This window comes from Euleptes europaea, chromosome 2, assembly GCF_029931775.1.
Source record: "Euleptes europaea isolate rEulEur1 chromosome 2, rEulEur1.hap1, whole genome shotgun sequence".
In the NCBI taxonomy this organism is placed as follows: domain Eukaryota; kingdom Metazoa; phylum Chordata; class Lepidosauria; order Squamata; family Sphaerodactylidae; genus Euleptes; species Euleptes europaea.
In genome coordinates, this window is record NC_079313.1 from 138,762,192 (window position 1) to 138,780,562 (window position 18,371).

An 18,371-nucleotide genomic window follows, 5' to 3' on the forward strand; every position below is an offset into this window, starting at 1 on the left:
GACCTCTGAGGGTCGGGAAAGGCATGCATAAAGGAAGCAGTTGGCGGGAGTGATTGCAGGGATATGTCCCTGCATAAAAGGCTGCTCTTTACTACTGTTTCAGACAGACTAACACGGCTACTCATCATGATTTGTCTGCACGGGTGTGTCCATGTTGCCTTCCCCAGTTGGGCCGTGACCCAACCCAACCCTGCAGAATGTGATGGCCCATCTCTCCAGCGTGGTGTAGTGTTTGAGAGCAGTGGTTTGGAGCGGTGGAGTCTGATCTGGAGAACCGGGTTGGATTCCCCATTCCTCCACATGAGCGGCGGAGGCTAATCTGGTGAACTGGATTTGTTTCCCCACTCCTATACACGAAGCCAGCTGGGTGACCTTGGGCTAGTCACACTCTGGAGACCAAGTCCTATGAGGAAAGGTTGAAGGAGCTGGGTATGTTTAGCCTGAAGAGGAGAAGACTGAGAGGGGATATAATAACCATCTTCAAGTACTTGAAGGGCTGTCCTATAGAGGAGGGTGCCAAGTTGTTTTCTGTTGCTCCAGAAGGTCGGACCAGAACCGAAGGGTTGAAATTAAATCAAAAGAGTTTCTGTCTAGACATTAGGAAGAACTTTCTAACAGTTAGAGCAGTTCCTTGGTGGAACTGGCTCCCTCAGGAGGGGGTGAGCTCTCCTTCCCTGGAGGTTTTGAAGCAGAGGCTAGATGGCCATCTGTCAGCAATGCTGATTCTATGACCTTAGGCAGTTCATGAGAGGGAGGGCACCTTGGCTATCTTCTGGGAATGGAGGCCACTGGGGGTGTGGAAGGGAGATAGTTATGAATTTCCTGCATTGTGCAAGGGGTTGGACTAGATGACCCTGGTGGTCCCTTCCAACTCTATGATTCTCTCTCAGCCAGCTGGGTGACCTTGGGCAAGTCACACCCACTCAGCCTCACCTACCTCACAGGGTGTCTGTTGTGGGGAAGGGAAGGGAAGGTGATTGTAAGCTGGTTTGAGTCTCCCTTAAGTGGTAGAGAAAATCAGCATATAAAAACCAACTCTTCCTCTTCCTCCTGAACTAGGACAGATGGATACAAAGGGGTGTTTTGCGTTGGAGACGTGAAAGGGAATATCTTGATTTTCACCTCGGTGAACGTCGTGGCCAACGGGCTGTTCAATGTTCGAGGCTACATCGGTAAGCCCCCCGGCCAGGGGTGGAGCACCCTGAGGCTGAGCCTGTTGAAGCACTACAAATTATAGAAACGGTGGTTGTTGTGGGTTTGAACGAGGGTTGCCGACCTTCGGGTGAAAGCAGGAGTTCTCCCAGAGTTATAATGGATCCTTAGACTACTACAGATATCAGTTCCCCTGGAGGAAACGGCTGCTTTGGAGGGCGGGCTCTCTGGCATCCTGCCCCAAACTCCACCCTCACTGGGCTCTGCACTCCCCACCCCAAATCTCCAGGAATTTAACAGTCCATAGTTGGCAACTCCTGGAATGAGAGGAGAGGATAGCCAGAGTGGGCCGCCGTAACAGCTGACACGTCGGCCTGAGAGCAGGGGAGAGTCCTGTACAGATCTGCCCGTTGAGTTTGAAATTAAATCAGAAGAGTTTCCGTCTAGACGCTAGGAAGAATTTTCTAACAGTTGGAGCGGTTTCTCAGTGGAACAGGCTTCCTCGGGAGGTGGTGAGCTCTCCTTCCCTGGAGGTTTTTAAGAAGAGGTTAGATGGCCATCTGTCAGCAATGCTGGTTCTATGACCTTAGGCAGTTCATGAGAAGGAGGGCATCTTGGCCATCTTCAGGGCATGAAGGTCACTGGGGGTGTGGGGTGGAGGTAGTTGTGAATCTCCTGCATTGTGCAGGGGGTTGGACTAGATGACCCTGGTGGTCCCTTCCAACGCTGTGATTCTATGGGTCAAGGCCCCAATAGAATTCTGATACTGTGGGGTGGGCCCAGCCATAAAATGGCTGCCCCAGGTGGTGGATCCACCCACAAAACGGCTGCTGCAGCTGACCTTCAGTCACGCTGTGCAGATCCTGGTGCTGTGGTGGCAGCTGCTGCCGAACCACCGTTTTTAAAAATCTGCACGGCCAGTCAAATCTCCAATAGCCCATCAAAAGCTCTGCTGGGCAAAAGCTCCCCCACCCCTTTCTAGAAACACCGGGCAGGTGCCAGGAAAAGCGTCAGTGGGTACCATGGCCCCCATGAGCACTGTGTTGGGGACCCCTGGGTGAAGGGATGCTAGCTCAAGTCAACTGTGAAATGTTGCCAGAAGTTTATTTTCCCCTTTTCCTGACAGGTGGCATAGCGCAAGTCCCGGTGCAAACTCTCATGAAAGGCAAGACAGACGCATACAAGAATTTCACAGTGCTGGTGAGGGTTTTTAAAGAAATACCTCTGTCCGATGTTTTGAGACATTACAGTGAATGATGCTTTCTCCCCTGTGGTTTGCATCGTGACCTAGATAACCTCATGCCATGTGGGGCTGTGGGCAGCTCGGATGCTTTCCCCATTTCTCCACCCTGCACCAACTGCAGCTGACACCTTCTGCCTGAAGACAACCTTATTTATTTATTCCTTGTTCATTTATTTGTTCCTTATTTATTGTAAGCTGGAATGTTATGCCCTGATCTGCATGGCTCAGGCTGGCCTATTCTCTTCAGTTCTCGGAAGTTAAGCAAGGTCGGCCCTGGTTAGTACTTGGATGGGAGACCACCAAGGAAGTCCAGTGCTGCTATGCCGAGGCAGGCAATGGCAAACCACCTCTTTGTCTCTTGCATTGTCCTGGATGGCCCAGGTTAGGCCGATCTTGTCAGCTCTCAGAAGCCTCATAACCCTAACCCTGGTTATTACTTGGATGGGAGACCACCAAGGAAGTCCAAGGTTGCCACGCAGAGGCAGGCAATGGTGAAGCACCTCTGTTTGACATCTGCCTTGACCTGGATTGCCCAGCCTAATCTGACCTCATCAGATCTCAGAACCTCAGCATGGTCAGCCCTGGTTAGTACTTGGATGGGAGACCACCAAGGAAGTCCAAGGTTGTTATGCAGAGGCTGACAGTGGCAAACCATCTCTGTCTCTTGCCTTGAAAGCCCTATGGCAGTGGTGGTGAACCTATAGCACATGTGCCAGAGGTGGCACTCAGAGCCCTTTCTGTGGGCACGAGAGCCGTCGCCCCAGCACAGAGTTTGCCTGAGTTCGTTCCCCCGGCTGAGGAGGCTGGGGATCAGAAGTGCCTTCCCGGCTCCTCCAGGAAGCGCCGGGCTCCTTCCCAGTGCCTTCTCTGCAGTCGCCGGCTGCGCGCTCTGGAAGTGAAGACAACAACGAGCCTTCAGCCGAGGACTGGAAGAAGTGGAGCCGGGACGGGGCTGGACCGGGAGTGGGACACCTGGGCGGCCAACTGCAGCGGGCTGGTTGGTGACTGCAGTGCAGGGGGTTGACAGTGAGGGCCGAATGGGGGCCCGCCTGGTGTTTATGCTGGAGCCAAGCCCTTCGCTTAGCTTGGGTTTCCACTCTGCTCGTTCATGCAACCGAAGGTGCCTCTGAGCGGGTGCAGAGGGCTGTCCCCACAATCAGCCCCCCCACCTAACAGTCTTTTTTAATTCGTATGAAGATAACAGTTGGGGGAAAAAACCAAACTGAAGGGGTGGGGGCTATGCTCCAGCTGCTTTCCTTCCCCCGCTCAGCCGCCCATGCAGGGTTACCAACCTCCAGGTCATAGCAGGCGATCTGCTATTTCAGTTCACCTGGAGAAAATGGCCGCCTTGGCAATTGGACTCTATGACATTGAAGTCCCTCCCCAAACCCCACCATCCTCAGGCTCCGCCCCAAAAACCTCCCGCAGGTGGCAAAGAGGGACCTGGCAACCCCTAGCCCCATGTGGACTTGTAGCTGTGTTGGCACTCAGCGATAAATAAGTGGGTTTGGGGTTGCAGTTTGGGCACTCGGTCTTTAAAAGGTTCGCCATCACTGCCCTACGGGGTCACCATAAGTCAGCTGCGACTTGACGGTAATTTCCACCTCCTCCTCTGTCACTGCAGGTAGAAAACTAAATGTCAGAAGGAAGGGTTCTACCCGAACGACCTTTTTCATGCTTCTTCAGCATTCTGCGAATCTAACCATTATGCCCTCTCTTCCTGCCTGCCAGTTTTTCCTTTGCTGTTGGTGGAAGGGAGGAGTCTCTCTGGGGATAGCCCAGGGACGTGTCTGCGCTCCGCCCTCTCCTTCGCTTTCAGCCCCGGCAGCCTTCATGTTTGCAGCATCTCGCCTCCTCCCCTGCGCAGGCTCTGCACGAAGACTGGTGCCAGCAAATCATGTTCATCCCCCAACTCAACCTGGTGGCCTCCTGCACACCGGCCGACAAGACCGCCATGGTCCTGACTTCGCTGCCGCTGCACAATGTTGGTAAAATCCAGTAAGAACGACTCCCCCACCCCCCGGGCACTCTGCAAATAAGACCCAGGACCTCCAGGCGGGTGGGGCTGAGGCTTCAGCACTGTTCCCATAGAGAGAGTGAGGGAAATGGTACGGGGTGCCCCCAAAGGTGCCAATTGCGGCAGAAGTCTGTTGGGTGTGTGTGGCAGAGACCACAAAGGTGACAGTTTCTTGGCAAGTCTGGTTCTTGCAAGGTTCTCTGGGAAATCATGTGGAGTGATGTCTTGAATATCCATAGTCAGAGGTAGTCAACCACAGAATCCCGGTGCTGGGAAGCAACATTGGGGAAGGCCTCAGCCCTGTTGCTGGTCCTCCAGAGGAACTGGTTGGCCACTGTGTGAGGCAGGATGCTGGACTAGATGGACCACTGTGTGAGAAGAGGCTGCTGGACCAGGTGGACCTCTGGTGTGATCCAGCAGGGCTCTTCTGATGTTCTTATGAAGGTCTTGGCTTCTATGCCCTGTTTTTGGACCTTCAGAAGAACTGGTTGGCCACTATGTGAGACAGGATGCTGGACTAGGTGGACCACTGTGTGAGAAGAGGATGCTGGACTAGGTGGACCTCTGGTGTGATCCATCAGGGCTCTTCTGATGTTCTTATGAAGGTCTTAGCTTCTATGCCCTTTTGTTGGACCTCCAGAGGACCTGAATGGCCCCTGCCACAGGATGCTGGACTAGATGGACCACTGGTCTGACCCAGCAGGTCTGATGTTCTTATGGATCTCTTTTGGGGGAACAGAAAGTCAGAATCCATGAAAATCCCCCTCCAAGCCTTGAATGTCTACGTGCCTTTTGACAGAACAGATTCCCAGCTGCAGAAATAAACATTTCTGTATCTTGTGGCCTGTGGACTGGGTCAGACCAAAGTGGGTTCATCTAGTCCTGGACTCCCACCAAGGCTGGCCAAAAATTCCTCCAATGGAATTTTTGGAACCAATGGAACCCTTGTCCTTGGCTTTGGTGTTTGGCCCCCTCCCCCACCCCAGTATTCAGAAGTCTACCATGTCTGAACCCAGAGGTCCTGTTTAGCTATTTGCAATTAACAGCTGTTGATAAAGAACCCCCAAGGGAGAGTTGGTGCTGAGTGTCGGACGAGGACCCTCAGCAACCGGCTTCTACCTCAAAAGCATGCTGGGCGATCTTGGGCCTGTCACATACTCTCACCCTGGCCTACCTCACAGGGTTGTTTTTGTGAGAGAATGGAGGAGGGAAGAATAATGTTCTAAAGCCATTTTGAGTCCCAACTGTGGGGAGAAAAGCAAGATGTAAATAAATAAATGCAAAATGCAAATGCATGCGCTCCCTCTCACTTGTGAATTTGTCTGACCCTCTTTGAAAGCCGTCTGGTCCCAGGTCAGCAGGTCATAAGAACATAAGAAAAGCCCTGCTGGATCGGACCAAGGCCTCTCATGAACTGCCTAAGGTCATAGAATCAGCATTGCTGACAGATGGCCATCTAGCCTCTGCTTAAAAACCTCCAGGGAAGGAGAGCCCACCACCTCCCGAGGAAGCCTGTTCCACTGAGGAACCTGCTGTAACTGTTAGGAAGTTCTTCCTAATGTCTAGACGGAGTTAATGTCTAGAGCTTATTCCCTGGAAAGCCAAGGGAACCTTGTTGGTCTTTAACGTGCTACTGGGCTTGAATTTTGCCCTTCTGTTTTACTGTATCACCCGTCTGCGGCAAATGTGTATCTGTGAGCCCTGAGAGTTCAAAGTGGCCAAGGCAGAGACTTAAACAGCTGATGGTGCCGTTGCGTTTTGTTTGACCCCTTAAGGGTTAGGCATAGTGTTGAATGGGAAAACTGAAGGCTGGCAGATTTGTTAATTAATGGCACAGTATGCCCCGTTACTAGGGATGGGTGGGAAAGGTGCACAGTGAAAAAAGCTGAAAGGAGGAAAGTTGATTAGTTTGAAATGTAGTGTTGCAATGTGGAATTTTTGGGAACTGTGGACAGCCAAAAAGGCAAATAAGCGACTGCCAAAAAGACAGATCCCTTTGTAAGAGGGAATTCAAAGGGAGACTAGAAAGAGAGACTGCTGAATTACAACTAATAATGAAGCTCAAGACTATGCATTCTCCGGGACTTAATAGAGATCTGGGATTCCTGTCTCATTACCATTGTTGATTTCTCCACGCCGACTTACCCCTCTGCATATCACACCTGATCCAATCATGCCTGCTAATGCCATTTACTTGCTTTTGACATTTACATTGCCATTGTGTGTCTAATTCACTCTTCTCTACTTAAGGACAGATGGACTCACATTCTAGCTGTATCTGAAGAAGTGAGCTGTGGCTCACGACAGCTCATCCCCTGCCAGAAATTTTGTTAGTCTTTAAGGTGCTGCTGGACTCTTGCTCTTTTCTACTGGAAAAGACAATAACGCTAAGAAAAGCTGAAGGCAGCAAGAAAAGGGGAAGACCCAGCATGAGGTAGATTGACTCTGTAAAGGAAGCCACGGCCCTCAGTTTGCAAGACCTGAGCAAGGCTGTTAAGGATGGGATGTTTGGGAGGAGATTGATTCATAGGGTCGCCACACACACATACACACACACACATACACACACACCCCTTCTTAGGCAAAAACCTCCTTTGTCAGATGCTGGCAAGTGAGTAGTTCTGAACTATTAGATAGAATCATAGAATCGGAAGGGACCACCAAAGTCATCTAGTCCAACTCTCTGCACAATGCAGGAAATTCACAACTATCTCCCCCTCAGTGACCCCCTACTCCATGCCCAGAAGATGGCCAAGATGCCCTCCCTGTCATCATCTGCTTAAGGTCATAGAATCAGCATTGCTGACCATCTATCTTCCATATATTCCTTCCATCTTGAAGGAATTCAGATGTTGTCATTCTGACGCTCCTGAATCCTGGTGCAGAAATTCTCCCTGCAAATCAATACCCTGAACACCTCACCATACTTCTCTCTTCTGTTTGTTCTAGATCTGCCGTGATCGTACTGAAGAAAGGCATCCTCTGCTTCGACTACGCTTCTGAAATGAATATTCTTGGTATGTCTCCCCCCCAACACCAAAAAACAATTCCTTAAAAAAAGGCCGATAGTAAATGTGTGTTGAAACTCAAACATGGCGTCCTTCCCTCCCCCTCTTACCTGGCAGTGACTGGAGGGTATGACCCGCTGATCCGAATCTGGAACCCGTATGTCACAAACAGCCCCATAACGCAGATGAAGGGCCACACGACTGCTGTCACTCACATCACGGTGAACAAGCAGAGGAGCACCATCATCAGCATCTCCAAGGACAAAGTAAGGCATCTGTAGTCGAATGATAGAGTTGGAAGGGACCACCAGGGTCATCTAGTCCAACCCCGTGTAGTGGTGAGGGGTGAACGTGAAAGGGGCTCTGTACCGTTATTGATGACTAAATCTATAGAATATATACCTGATTAAAAATTTGGTACCTTAACAGAAATGGTGATCTAAGGTAAAGAGGCAACTTTGTTGAACCATAAAGATTCTTTTTATTATTTCAATATATTAAAAAGTGAGTACCAAATCATAAGACAGAGTACAACAGAATATAGGCAGAGTCACAACAGGCTATTACAAAAATTTGCACAGACTATACAGATCATAACATGCACAAAATACAATTTTATACGTACCAACCACTGCACGGAAGGTCTAGGAGAGACCTCCGAAGTTTAAACAATTTCAGCCCCTTTTTATACTTTTTGACATGGGAAACTTAATCTGTGGTTTTACTTTTATGGCATCTTCTCAAGGGTCTTCATACTTTCCCCAAATCAACCTTAAACCCTCAAAACTTTCTCATAGCATCATGTTAATCCTTTTAATCCTTTCACATGCCTCTGCCCCTGTGTTATTGCCTTGATCTTGGGGTACGGGGACCTCCATTCCAGGGGAGTGGGAAAAGTGGGCTCTGTACCATGAAATGTGGTGTTGGAGGAGAGTGTTACGGATACCGTGGACTGCCAAAAAAACAAATCAGTGGGTTATAGATCAAATCAAGCCGGAACTGACCCTAGAAGCTAAAATGACTAAACTGAGGCTGTCGTATTTTGGTCCCATTATGAGAAGACAAGAGTCACTGGAAAAGACAAACATGCTAGGAAAAGTTGAGGGCAGCAGGAAAAGTGGAAGGCCCACAAGAGATGGATGGATTCAATAAAGGAAGCCACGGCCCTCAATCTGCAAGATCTGAGTGAGGCTGTCAAGGATTGGACATTTTGGAGGTCTTTAATTCATAGGATCGCCATGAGTCGAAGTGACTTGATGGCACTTAACACACACACACATGTACCTTCTGGGGCAAGGCTATGCTGCAGTGGCGCAATCAGTGTATTGAGATGTGGGCATGATTTGAAGCACCCTGTGTGGGAGAGGTGGCAGTTTCAGGGAGAGGGATGTAGGATCCTGTCCGTCTTGCAATTTAAACTCTCTCTTCCTTGAAGGAATTCAGCTTTGGACATTTGTGCTTGGTTATCTTTCCCAGCCCCCCTGCTTCAAACCTGGAGCCATTCCTGGCCTGTCGCATCTGTTCTTCCTGTCTCCGTGTTGCACAGTTAGTCTTTGCTTGGAGACTCTTGTGCAGTACGTTGGGCTTCGAGTCTCCAAGGCGGCTCATCCCGTTCACCTCCTGGCTTCTCTCTTGCCTCCTGCAGAACATCCGTGTCTGGGACTTGCTGGAGCACGTCTGCCTGCAGTCCATCCATGGCAGGAACGTGCAGCTCGGAAACAGTCCCATTTCGGCCGCCTACTATCACGTGGCTTCCAATTTTCTGGCTTGCGCCACTTATATGGTGAGGAGGTTTGTGAAAGGGGATGTAGAGGGAGGATCCAGGGGTGGAAGAAGGTCAAAATTTGGCCCTTGTATTGACTTGGGCCCCAGTTTCACTGGATAATAAATGAGGTGTCCGTTAGTCAGTTCTGTGGAGACTTTTTTTTGTTTGCCTGCCATAAGTAGAGCAGGAGAACGTGTGGGACTACCCAGAGGCAGGCAGTGACAAACCACCTGTCCTGACTTGGATGGCCCAGACTGTCCTGATCTCATCAGATCTCAGAAGCCAAGCAAGGTCGGCCCTGGTTAGTACTTGGATGGGAGACCACCAAGGAAGTCCAGGGTTGCTACACAGAGGCAGGCAATGGCAAACCACCTCTCTTTGTCCACCCTGACCTGGATGGCCCAGGCTAGCCCGATCTTGTCAGATCTCAGAAGCTAAGCAAGGTCAGTCCTGGTGGGAAACCACCAAGAAAGTCCAGGGCTGCTACGCAGAGGCAGGCAATGGCAAACCACCTCTCTTTTCTGCCCTGACCAGGATCAGAGGAGCATGCCTATTTTCTTGGGTGCTGTGGAACACAGGCAGGATGGTGCTGCTGCAGTCGTCTTGTTTGGGGGCTTCCTAGAGGCACCTGGTTGGCCACTGTGTGAACAGACTGCTGGACTTGGGGGGCCTCGGTCTGATCCAGCAGGGCCTTTCTTATGTTCTTATGGCCCAGGGTAGCCCTAACTTGTCAGATCTCGGAAGCTAAGCAAGGTCAGCCTTGGTTAGTAGTTGGATGGGAAACCACCAAGGAAACCCAGGGTCACTACGGAAAGGCAGGCAATGACAAACCACCTCTGAACATCTCTTGCCTTGAAAACCCTACTGGATCGCCATAGGTTGTCTATGACTTGATGGCACTTTCCACCACCACAGCAGTCTAGTGTGCAAGCATTCAATAGTTCTACCTCAGGTGCAACAGTGCACACCTCTTTGGAGAGCATCCTTGAGTAGCCTGTGGAACCACAGCGAACACATCTAGAAGTCAGATTGAGGAATGTATAACACATGCATGCATACACACACAATTCTTTGCTGAGAGACTTCAGATAATGACAGACCTTGAGGTGGATTTCTACAAATTTCTAGGATTAGCCACTGCCCCCAGCTTCATTCATTACTACTATGAAAGTAAAGATTTGTAGGATTTGTGGGGAAAGTGCTGCTGTTGCTTTCTTTTGTGGGACTCTTGTGCATGTTGGACTTGAGAATGTGACACATTCCTGGTGTTCTTGTTCTTGCACTGCAGATAGGTGTGTTCTTTGGGACAGAAACCCCTGAGGCAGAAAGCAAAACTCAGGAGTTGCCTGTGTGTTGCACTTTGTACAACAAGAACTTTAAACAGGTAAGTCAGCAGCGTGATGCGGTAGCTAAAAAGGCAAATGAAATCTTAGGTTGTATCAACAGAAGTATAGTGTCCAGATCACGCGAAGTGATGGTATCGCTTTACTCTGCTCTGGTTAGACCTCGCCTAGAGTACTGTGTTCAGTTTTGGGAGCCACAATTTAAGAAAGATGTAGACAAGCTGGAATGGGTCCAGAGGAGGACAACAAAGATGGTGAGCGGTCTGGAGACCAAGTCCTACAAGAAAAGGCTGAGGGAGCTGGGTACATTTAACCTGCAGAGGAAAAGACTGAGAGGGGATATGATAACCATCTTCAAGTACTCGAACGGCTGTCATAAAGAGGATGGTGTCTAGTTGTTTTCGGTTGCCCCAGAAGGTCGGACCAGAATGAAGAGTTTCCGTCTAAACATTAGGAACAATTTTCTAACGGTTAGGGCGGTTCCTCAGTGGAACAGGATTCCTGGGGCAGTGGTGGGCTATCCTTCCCTGGAGGTTTTTAAGCAGAGGCTAGATGGCCGTCTGTCAGCAATGCTGATTCTATGACCTTAGGCAGATCATGGGAGGGAGGGAGGGTTGCCAAGTGCCCGGTGGTTGTGGGTAAAATCCTGCCAATCCACTGGGCTGCCCACTGACCACCTGAGGGCCGCCAGGCAATGCGTGCACACGCAACGTGCCTACGTCACTTCTGGGTTTACCTGGAAGTGACGTGGACCCTCTAGCAACCTCCACAGAAACTCTATGGAAACCATAGAGTTTCGGCAGAGCTTGATAGAGCGTTCATGTCGCTTCCGAGTAAACCCTGAAGTGATGTAGGCGCGTCATGTGGGACGCACGCACACATCGCACCAGGCGGGCCACGCGCGCATGCCACACACCACAGAAAAGCTCCCTCTGGTTGAGCTGCAGGACCTGGTAAGCCTAGAGGAAGGGCATCTTGGCCATCTTCTGGGCATGGAGATTGGGTCACTGAGGGTGTGATGGGAATAATACCCGTGTCAGAGGAAATGGACCGTTGAATATTAATGGAATCAGCGGTAGAAGCTAATTAAGGTTGCACGCACACAATAAAGACTAGCAGTCACTTCTCTTAGTAAAAATCACCTTTACTTACTAACATCAGGGAAGGGTAACTTGGATTTAAAATAACAAGTTCCTTACTACATTCTAAGTTTCCTATCTCATCCCAGAAGCTGGGAGTTCTATAGCTTACATCTTCACATGGTAAAATCTAAAGTATAATGGCGATGGCTTCTTCTTGCTAAACAAAGAAGAAGCTCCTAGTATGCAAATACTTTTACAACTGTCCTGTTTAACCAATAGGTACTTGACACATACTGTAGGTTACATCACCTTTGATCTGGTCAGCTTGGTTATAAACAGTTTAACCCTTGAGTGACTGAAATACAATGAAACTCGCTATCCAAAACCCAACAGGGTGTGTGTGTGGGGGAGATAGTTTGGAATTTCCTGCATTGTGCAGGGGGTTGGACTAGATGACCCTGGTGGTCCCTCCCAACTCAAAAGAGAAAATATTTCACAGGACGTTTGATTTTCAGTCCTCCAAAATCTGCAAAATATTGAAAAAAACTCTGCTGGGGAGGGGGAGACAGGAAAAAAACAACCATAAGCCATTTATGCAGGGTCAGTTTTGATGCTCGCTCAAAGCTGTTTTTTTAAATGCGACCTTTAAAGTGCCTGTTCACGGTCCCAATGCAGAAGGAGAAATTCCACCCCCCACTCACCTGCTCCTTTGTTCCTGTTTGCACACCACCGTGTGCATAGCTAACGCACAGCTTTGATTTTGCATGCTTCCTTGAGGGGATTCTTCGTGGTGGGGGCAGAGCAAACACAAAAGGTCGTGTTTAAGGGTTTCTTAAGAAATGTGAAGCAGGTATGTGCCAGCTTCACAGTCACTTCCTGAATGACGGTTCAGTGTGAAAAACTAAAAAAAATAATATGCGGGGCACTTCAGCCTGGAACGCGCTGCTAATTACCAAGCATAAATGGCCTTAATGCTTCCCCCCATTTCCCTGGTTTTCCCTGCCAGGCCTTCCCATTTCCAAGTGGGGCACATGTACAACCAACGACTCAGGGAAGCTGAGTGGGAGGAGTTTACCCCCTGGGCGATGCTGGTTAACTGCATGATCTGGATAACCAAGAGTGCCGGATAGCAAAGCTTTTACTGCAAATAAGGGCTGTGCTCAGGGTCCCATCATCTGGCGAGGTCAGGACGGAAGCTGCCTGGGTGAATTTCCCCCACTGGTTTCTCCCGCAGGTAGTGAGCGGCTACTACAACGGACTGGTCACGGTTTGGAATATTATGACTGGGCAGAAAATTATGGAGTTCCTAACGTCAGAAGGCAAGTTGGTGGAGATCACGGCGATGGCATTTGATGCTCCGGAGAGGAGGTTGATCACTGGCCTGAAAAACGGGGTGGTCAAGCTATGGAATTTCAACAATGGCGCCTGCCTGGCTGAGCTGCCTTCAGTGGACAAGAATGAGGTCAGTCCTGGTGGAAGGAAAGGAATATGTCTGGCTAGTCACTGAAGGGCCGTGGCTCAGTGGTAGAGCATCTGCTTGGCATGCAGAAGGTCCCAGGTTCAATCCCCAGCGGCATCTCCAGTTAAAGGGAGTAGGTGATGTGAAAAGACCTTCCTGAGACCCTGGAGAGCCACTGTCAGTCTGAGTAGACAATACTGACCTTGATGGACCCAGGGCCTGATTCAGTATAAGGCAGCTTCATGTGTTCCTGTGTCTCCCTCCCCCCTTCAGGTTGCTGCAGGAGTTCATTGCTTAAGTTGGAGTCCCCAGTTGGGATGTCTGGGACTTTTGCCTGAAGAATTCCCCAACTCTTGCTGGAGCAAACTAGTAGAAATTGGGGTGCCTTTGTATCTAATTTTACAATCAATGCAATTAAAGTACTGCTGACTTCTGGCAACGTAAATTAGGGTTGCGAGCCAACTAGCAAGTGTGGCAGTCTGTAAAGTAGTAGCCTGATCTCATCCCATCTTGGAAGCAAAGCAGGATCAGCTGTGGTTAGTACTTGGATGGGAAACCACCGAGGAAGTCCAGGGTGTCAGGCCTGTGTCTCAGTGGTTTCGTTTTCCCACTGACCAGCTCTCAAGGACTGTTATTCATACCTAAACTCTTTTGAAGCTGTGAGAACCACAGTGCTGTTTGTGTTTTGTAATCTCTTGCGTTTTTTCATGCTTTTATATTACCAAGTGCAAGCCAGCAAGCTCCATTGCTGTCACCTTTTCTTTATGCTCTGTTAACCTATTTGACCAGTAAAAACCAACTTCTTTGGACCTGACTGTCTCTGATGTGGTTTTTGGTTCAGATTGGGCCAAGGGCTTACACAGGGTTGAACACATGAAGCTGCCTTAGACTGAATCAGACCCTCCTGGGTCCATCAAAGTCAGTATTGTCTACTCTGAGTGGCAGCAGCTCTCCAGGGTCTCAGGCAGAGGTCTTTCCCATCACCTACTTGCCTGGTCCCTTTAACTGGAGATGCCAGGGATTGAACCTGGGACCTTCTGCGTGCCAAGCAGATGCTCTGCCACTGAGCTACAGCCTTTTACCCTACGCCAGGGGTGGGGAACCTTTTTCCTGCCAAGGGCCATTTGCACATTTATGACATCATTCAGGGGCCATATCAGGTGTAGATCTCCTGGTGGGGGGGGAGGCTAGGGTTGCCAGGTCTCCAGCCACCACCTGGAGGTTGGCAACTGCAGGGGAGGCCACACAGAGAAGGCCTGCAGGGTGCCCCTGCTCCCCCCCTCCCAGGTGAGAGGGCAGCCAGTGGTGGGCCCGAGCAAACGAGGCGCCAGGGGGGCGCAGCCCACAGTTGATCGGCAAGGGAGGAAGGAAAACAGAGAAAGAGGAAAAGGGAGGGAGGGAGAAAGGGAGAAAGAAATGGAGAGAGGGGGAGAAAGAAAGAAAATGATGGAGGGAAAGAAAGAAAAGGACGGAGGGAGACGAAGAAAGAGAAAAAGAGGGAGAGAAAGGAGAAAGAGTGACAGAAAAAGAGGAAGAAAAGAGAGAAAAGCCTTCCTCCCCACACACACACCTGCACATGCTGGCCCCGTGCGACCAGGCCCCAGCCTCCCCGCCCCAACACATACACAGTGGCGCACAGAACCCCATGCGACTGGGCCCTCTTCCCCCAGAGTCCACAAAAGGCCCCCCCCCCCCGAAGCTCGATTGGCTCCCTCATGCATGCTCTGCTGCCGGGAGCCGCTGGCCTCTTCCCACCCCCCTCGCTGCTCAAAAGCCGACAGGCAGTGAGAGGGCTTACAATGTGCCGTGGTGTTCATGCACACCGTGGCTGTAGGGGGCAGCCTTGGGGGAAGCATCCCTCCCCCTCCCCTCTTGCTGACCAACAGCCGACAGTCGGCAAGAGAAGGTCCAAAGGGCGCTGCAGCGCCCCTGTAAGCCGCAGCCCTAGGAACACCCTCGGGGAGGGCTGCCCTGCACCCCTCCTCCCCGGCAGGGCCCCGGAGCTCCCGAGGGCCACAAAAAATGTCCTCGGGGGCCGCATACGGCCCCCGGGCCTGAGGTTCCCCATCCCTGCCCTATGCAGAGACAGGCAATGGCAAACCACCTCTGAATGTCTCTTGCCTTGAAAACCCCATAAGTTACCATAAGTCAGCTGCAACTTGATAGCACATCCCACCACCACCATGTATTATAGACAGATTTTTGTTATGATTTCTTTCACCGTGTAAACAGCTGCCTGTATTTTTCTTCCTTTTGCTTTCGTGTCTTTCAAATAGATAAGCTGCGTCTTATATCTGAATAACAAGATTTTTGTGTCGGGGTGGAGTAGGAGAGTGACCTGGTACCTGTAAGTAGGCAGCAAACTGTGGGGCACATTAGGGGCTTCACCCCCATTACTGAATAAGACTCTCAAAGGGAAAAAAATTAGGCCTGAATCGGTAGGGATCATTTGCAGGGGAGTGAAGGTCTCTCTGATTTTTATTCCTATTTATTTATTTACTCCACTTACACTCTACCTCTCTCCCCAATAGTAGAAAAGAGCAAGAGTCCAGTAGCACCTTAAAGACTAACAAAAATATTTTCTGGCAGGGTATGAGCTTTCGTGAGCCACAGCTCACTTCTTCAGATACTGTCTACTACTGCAGACAGACTAACACAGCTACCCACTGTGAATTCTCTCCCCAATGCAGACCAAAAGTGACTTGCATTGATCTGTGACTTACTTTATCCTCACAACAACCCTGTGAGGTTGGTTAGGCTGAGAGCGGGTGATGGGCCCTCCGAAAGGAGATGCGCTAACCTGAAAATAAGAACTTCCTGACAGTTAGAGCAGTTCCTCAGTGGAACAGGCTTCCTCGGGAGGTGGTGGATTCTCCTTCCCTGGAGTGCTTTAAGCAGAGGCTAGATGGCATGCTAGGAAAAGTTGAGGGCCGCAGGAAAAGAGGAAGACCCAACAAGAGATGGATTGACTCAATAAAGGAAGCCACAGCCTTCAGTTTGCAAGATCTGAGCAAGGCTGTCAAAGACAGGATGTTTTGGAGGACTTTCATTCATAGGGTCTCCATGAGTCGGAAGTGACTTGACGGCACTTAACACACACACACAGATGGCCATCTGTCAGCAGTGCTGATTCTGTGGACTTAGGCAGATCGTGAGAGGGAGGGCAGGAAGGGATGAGTCAGTGCTCGGCTCTCCTGGCCCTTTCTTACATGCCCAGCGTAATGCCAACCACCACTTCGGGGCCAGGAAGGAATTTTCCTCCGTGCCACATTGGCCAGGGGTCACTGGGGGCGTGAGAGGGGAAAGGTAATTGTTAATTTCCTGCGTTGTGTAGGGGGTTGGACTAGATGATCCTTGAGGTCCCAGCTCTATGTTTCTTTGTGTCTTATCACACAATATTTAAGAAATCCAGGAGTTTTTGGAGCTCCTGAGAGGGGGAGGTGGTATGGAGGGAGGGACAGCTTTTGTCGGGGTTGCATCGGCCTCACACAAGTGTGATGGAGCTGCTTAACTTTTTTTAAAAAAACAGAGACACCAAGGAAGAAGACAAAGTCATTGAATGTAAGCACTGGAAGTCGTACCACTCGGATGATATCTTGTCGATGAGCAGTTATAGCAATAAGCTGTTGGTGACCTCGTCCTGCAATGGAGACATCGTCTTGTGGAATGTGAATTCTGGCCAGGCGTTCTGCAGGTTTAATGCATCCCAGAGTCCTTTGGCCCTTTTCCCAAAAAGGGTACGATAATTGTAGCTCACCAAATAGGGTGTTTCTTACAGGGCTGTTTGGAAGGGGTGGGAGGGGGAATTTAACTTCCTCCAGATACAGAACTCTTTGGCCATTTATAGATGGCTGTTTCCTCTCGGTAGGGTTGCCAAGTCTTTCTTCACCACCAGTGGGAGGTTTTTGGGGTGGAGCCTGAGGAGGGCGGGGTTTGGGAAGGGGAGGGACTTCAATGCCATAGAGTCCAATAGCCAAAGTGGACATTTTCTCCAGGGGAATGGATATCTATCGGCTGGAGATCAGTTGTAATAGCAGGAGATCTCCAGCTAGTACCTGGAGGTTGGCAACCCTCACGGTCACCCCGCCGACTACTTCAGGGCTTTGCTTTGATTATGTTTGCATTTTCCAACCCTCAGAGGTCGCCTCGCTCTCCCCACGCATTTCCATGAGTTTTTCCTGTGTTTTCTGGATTCTTGTTTAGCAAGCATCCAGAAAACGCACAGAAATGCACTGGAGAGCAGGGCAACCTCTGATGGTCGCCTTGCAAGGAAACAGCCATGCATAAATGGCCTTTCTGTCTAATACCGGCTTCTGAACCTTCTACTCGGGGAAAAACCCTGGGTGTTGCTTTAGCCAGAACATTTCTTAAAGCAAACCAAAGTTACAACAGCAACTCCTGTTGATGACTGAGTAAACTGTTGCATTTTGTTCTAGCACCCCAAAAAATGAATTAATGTTAGTCCGGTAGCACCTTAAAGACGGACAAAAATTTTGGAGGCATAAGAAGAGTTGGTTTTTATATGCCGACTTTCTCTTACCGCTTAAGGAAGACTCAAACCGGCTTACAATCGCTCCCCCCCCCCCCACAACAGACACCCTGTGAGGTAGGTGGGGCTGAGAGAGTTCGGAGAGAGCTGTGACTAGCCCAAGGTCACCCAGCAGGCTTCATGTGGAGGAGTTGGGAAACCAACCTGGTTCTCCAGATCAGACTCCACTGCTCCAAACCACCCCTCTTAACCACTACACCATGCTGGTGGGAATCAGCAGTATCTAACTTGAGAAATGTTGCTGGTCTTTAAGGTGTTACTGGCCTCAATTTTTGTTCGACTACTACAGACTAACATGACTACATACTTGCAACTTTTTTGTGGTTTTTTGTTTGCCTTTTAAACAAAATTGCAAATGCATACATTACTATTTCACCCCTCGATATAATGAAATTCTACAATAAATATATGGTTAGCATGTGCACTGTTACTCTCATAAATAGTAAATTTTTGCTGGCTATAATTAAATCAATAATATATTTGCTTGATTTTTTTTTCGTTGGTATGTTAGTTTAACCATAGTTTAACCATTCATGCCACCTATTCCCTACTAGATTTCTCTCCTGCCCTCTAGTGTTTAGCATGTGGAATCTCTGAAACATTTATATTGTGTCATATCTGTTAGTAGAAATATTCAAGGCTCCAAATTCAGAGAAATGGTTACCATGGTATACTTACATCTTCAAATATTTAACTCTAACATAATCTTTCTCCTTTTCATGTCAGTAAAAGTTACCTATGTGTATACATACT

At 49.5% G+C, this 18,371-nt stretch overlaps 1 protein-coding gene across 1 annotated transcript in view; it reads left to right on the forward strand.

Annotated features, from left to right (window-relative positions):
• Window positions 1-18,371, forward strand: part of EFCAB8 (EF-hand calcium binding domain 8) — a 60,619-nt gene that overhangs the window by 22,982 nt on the left and 19,266 nt on the right. The window contains exons 9-18 of the mRNA XM_056844937.1: window positions 1,060-1,172; window positions 2,279-2,352; window positions 4,215-4,393; window positions 7,362-7,429; window positions 7,538-7,686; window positions 9,066-9,203; window positions 10,474-10,569; window positions 12,845-13,072; window positions 15,346-15,416; window positions 16,599-16,806. Of these exons, the coding sequence (XP_056700915.1) occupies window positions 1,060-1,172; window positions 2,279-2,352; window positions 4,215-4,393; window positions 7,362-7,429; window positions 7,538-7,686; window positions 9,066-9,203; window positions 10,474-10,569; window positions 12,845-13,072; window positions 15,346-15,416; window positions 16,599-16,806 (1,324 nt within the window). The remainder of the gene's footprint in view (window positions 1-1,059; window positions 1,173-2,278; window positions 2,353-4,214; window positions 4,394-7,361; window positions 7,430-7,537; window positions 7,687-9,065; window positions 9,204-10,473; window positions 10,570-12,844; window positions 13,073-15,345; window positions 15,417-16,598; window positions 16,807-18,371) is intronic.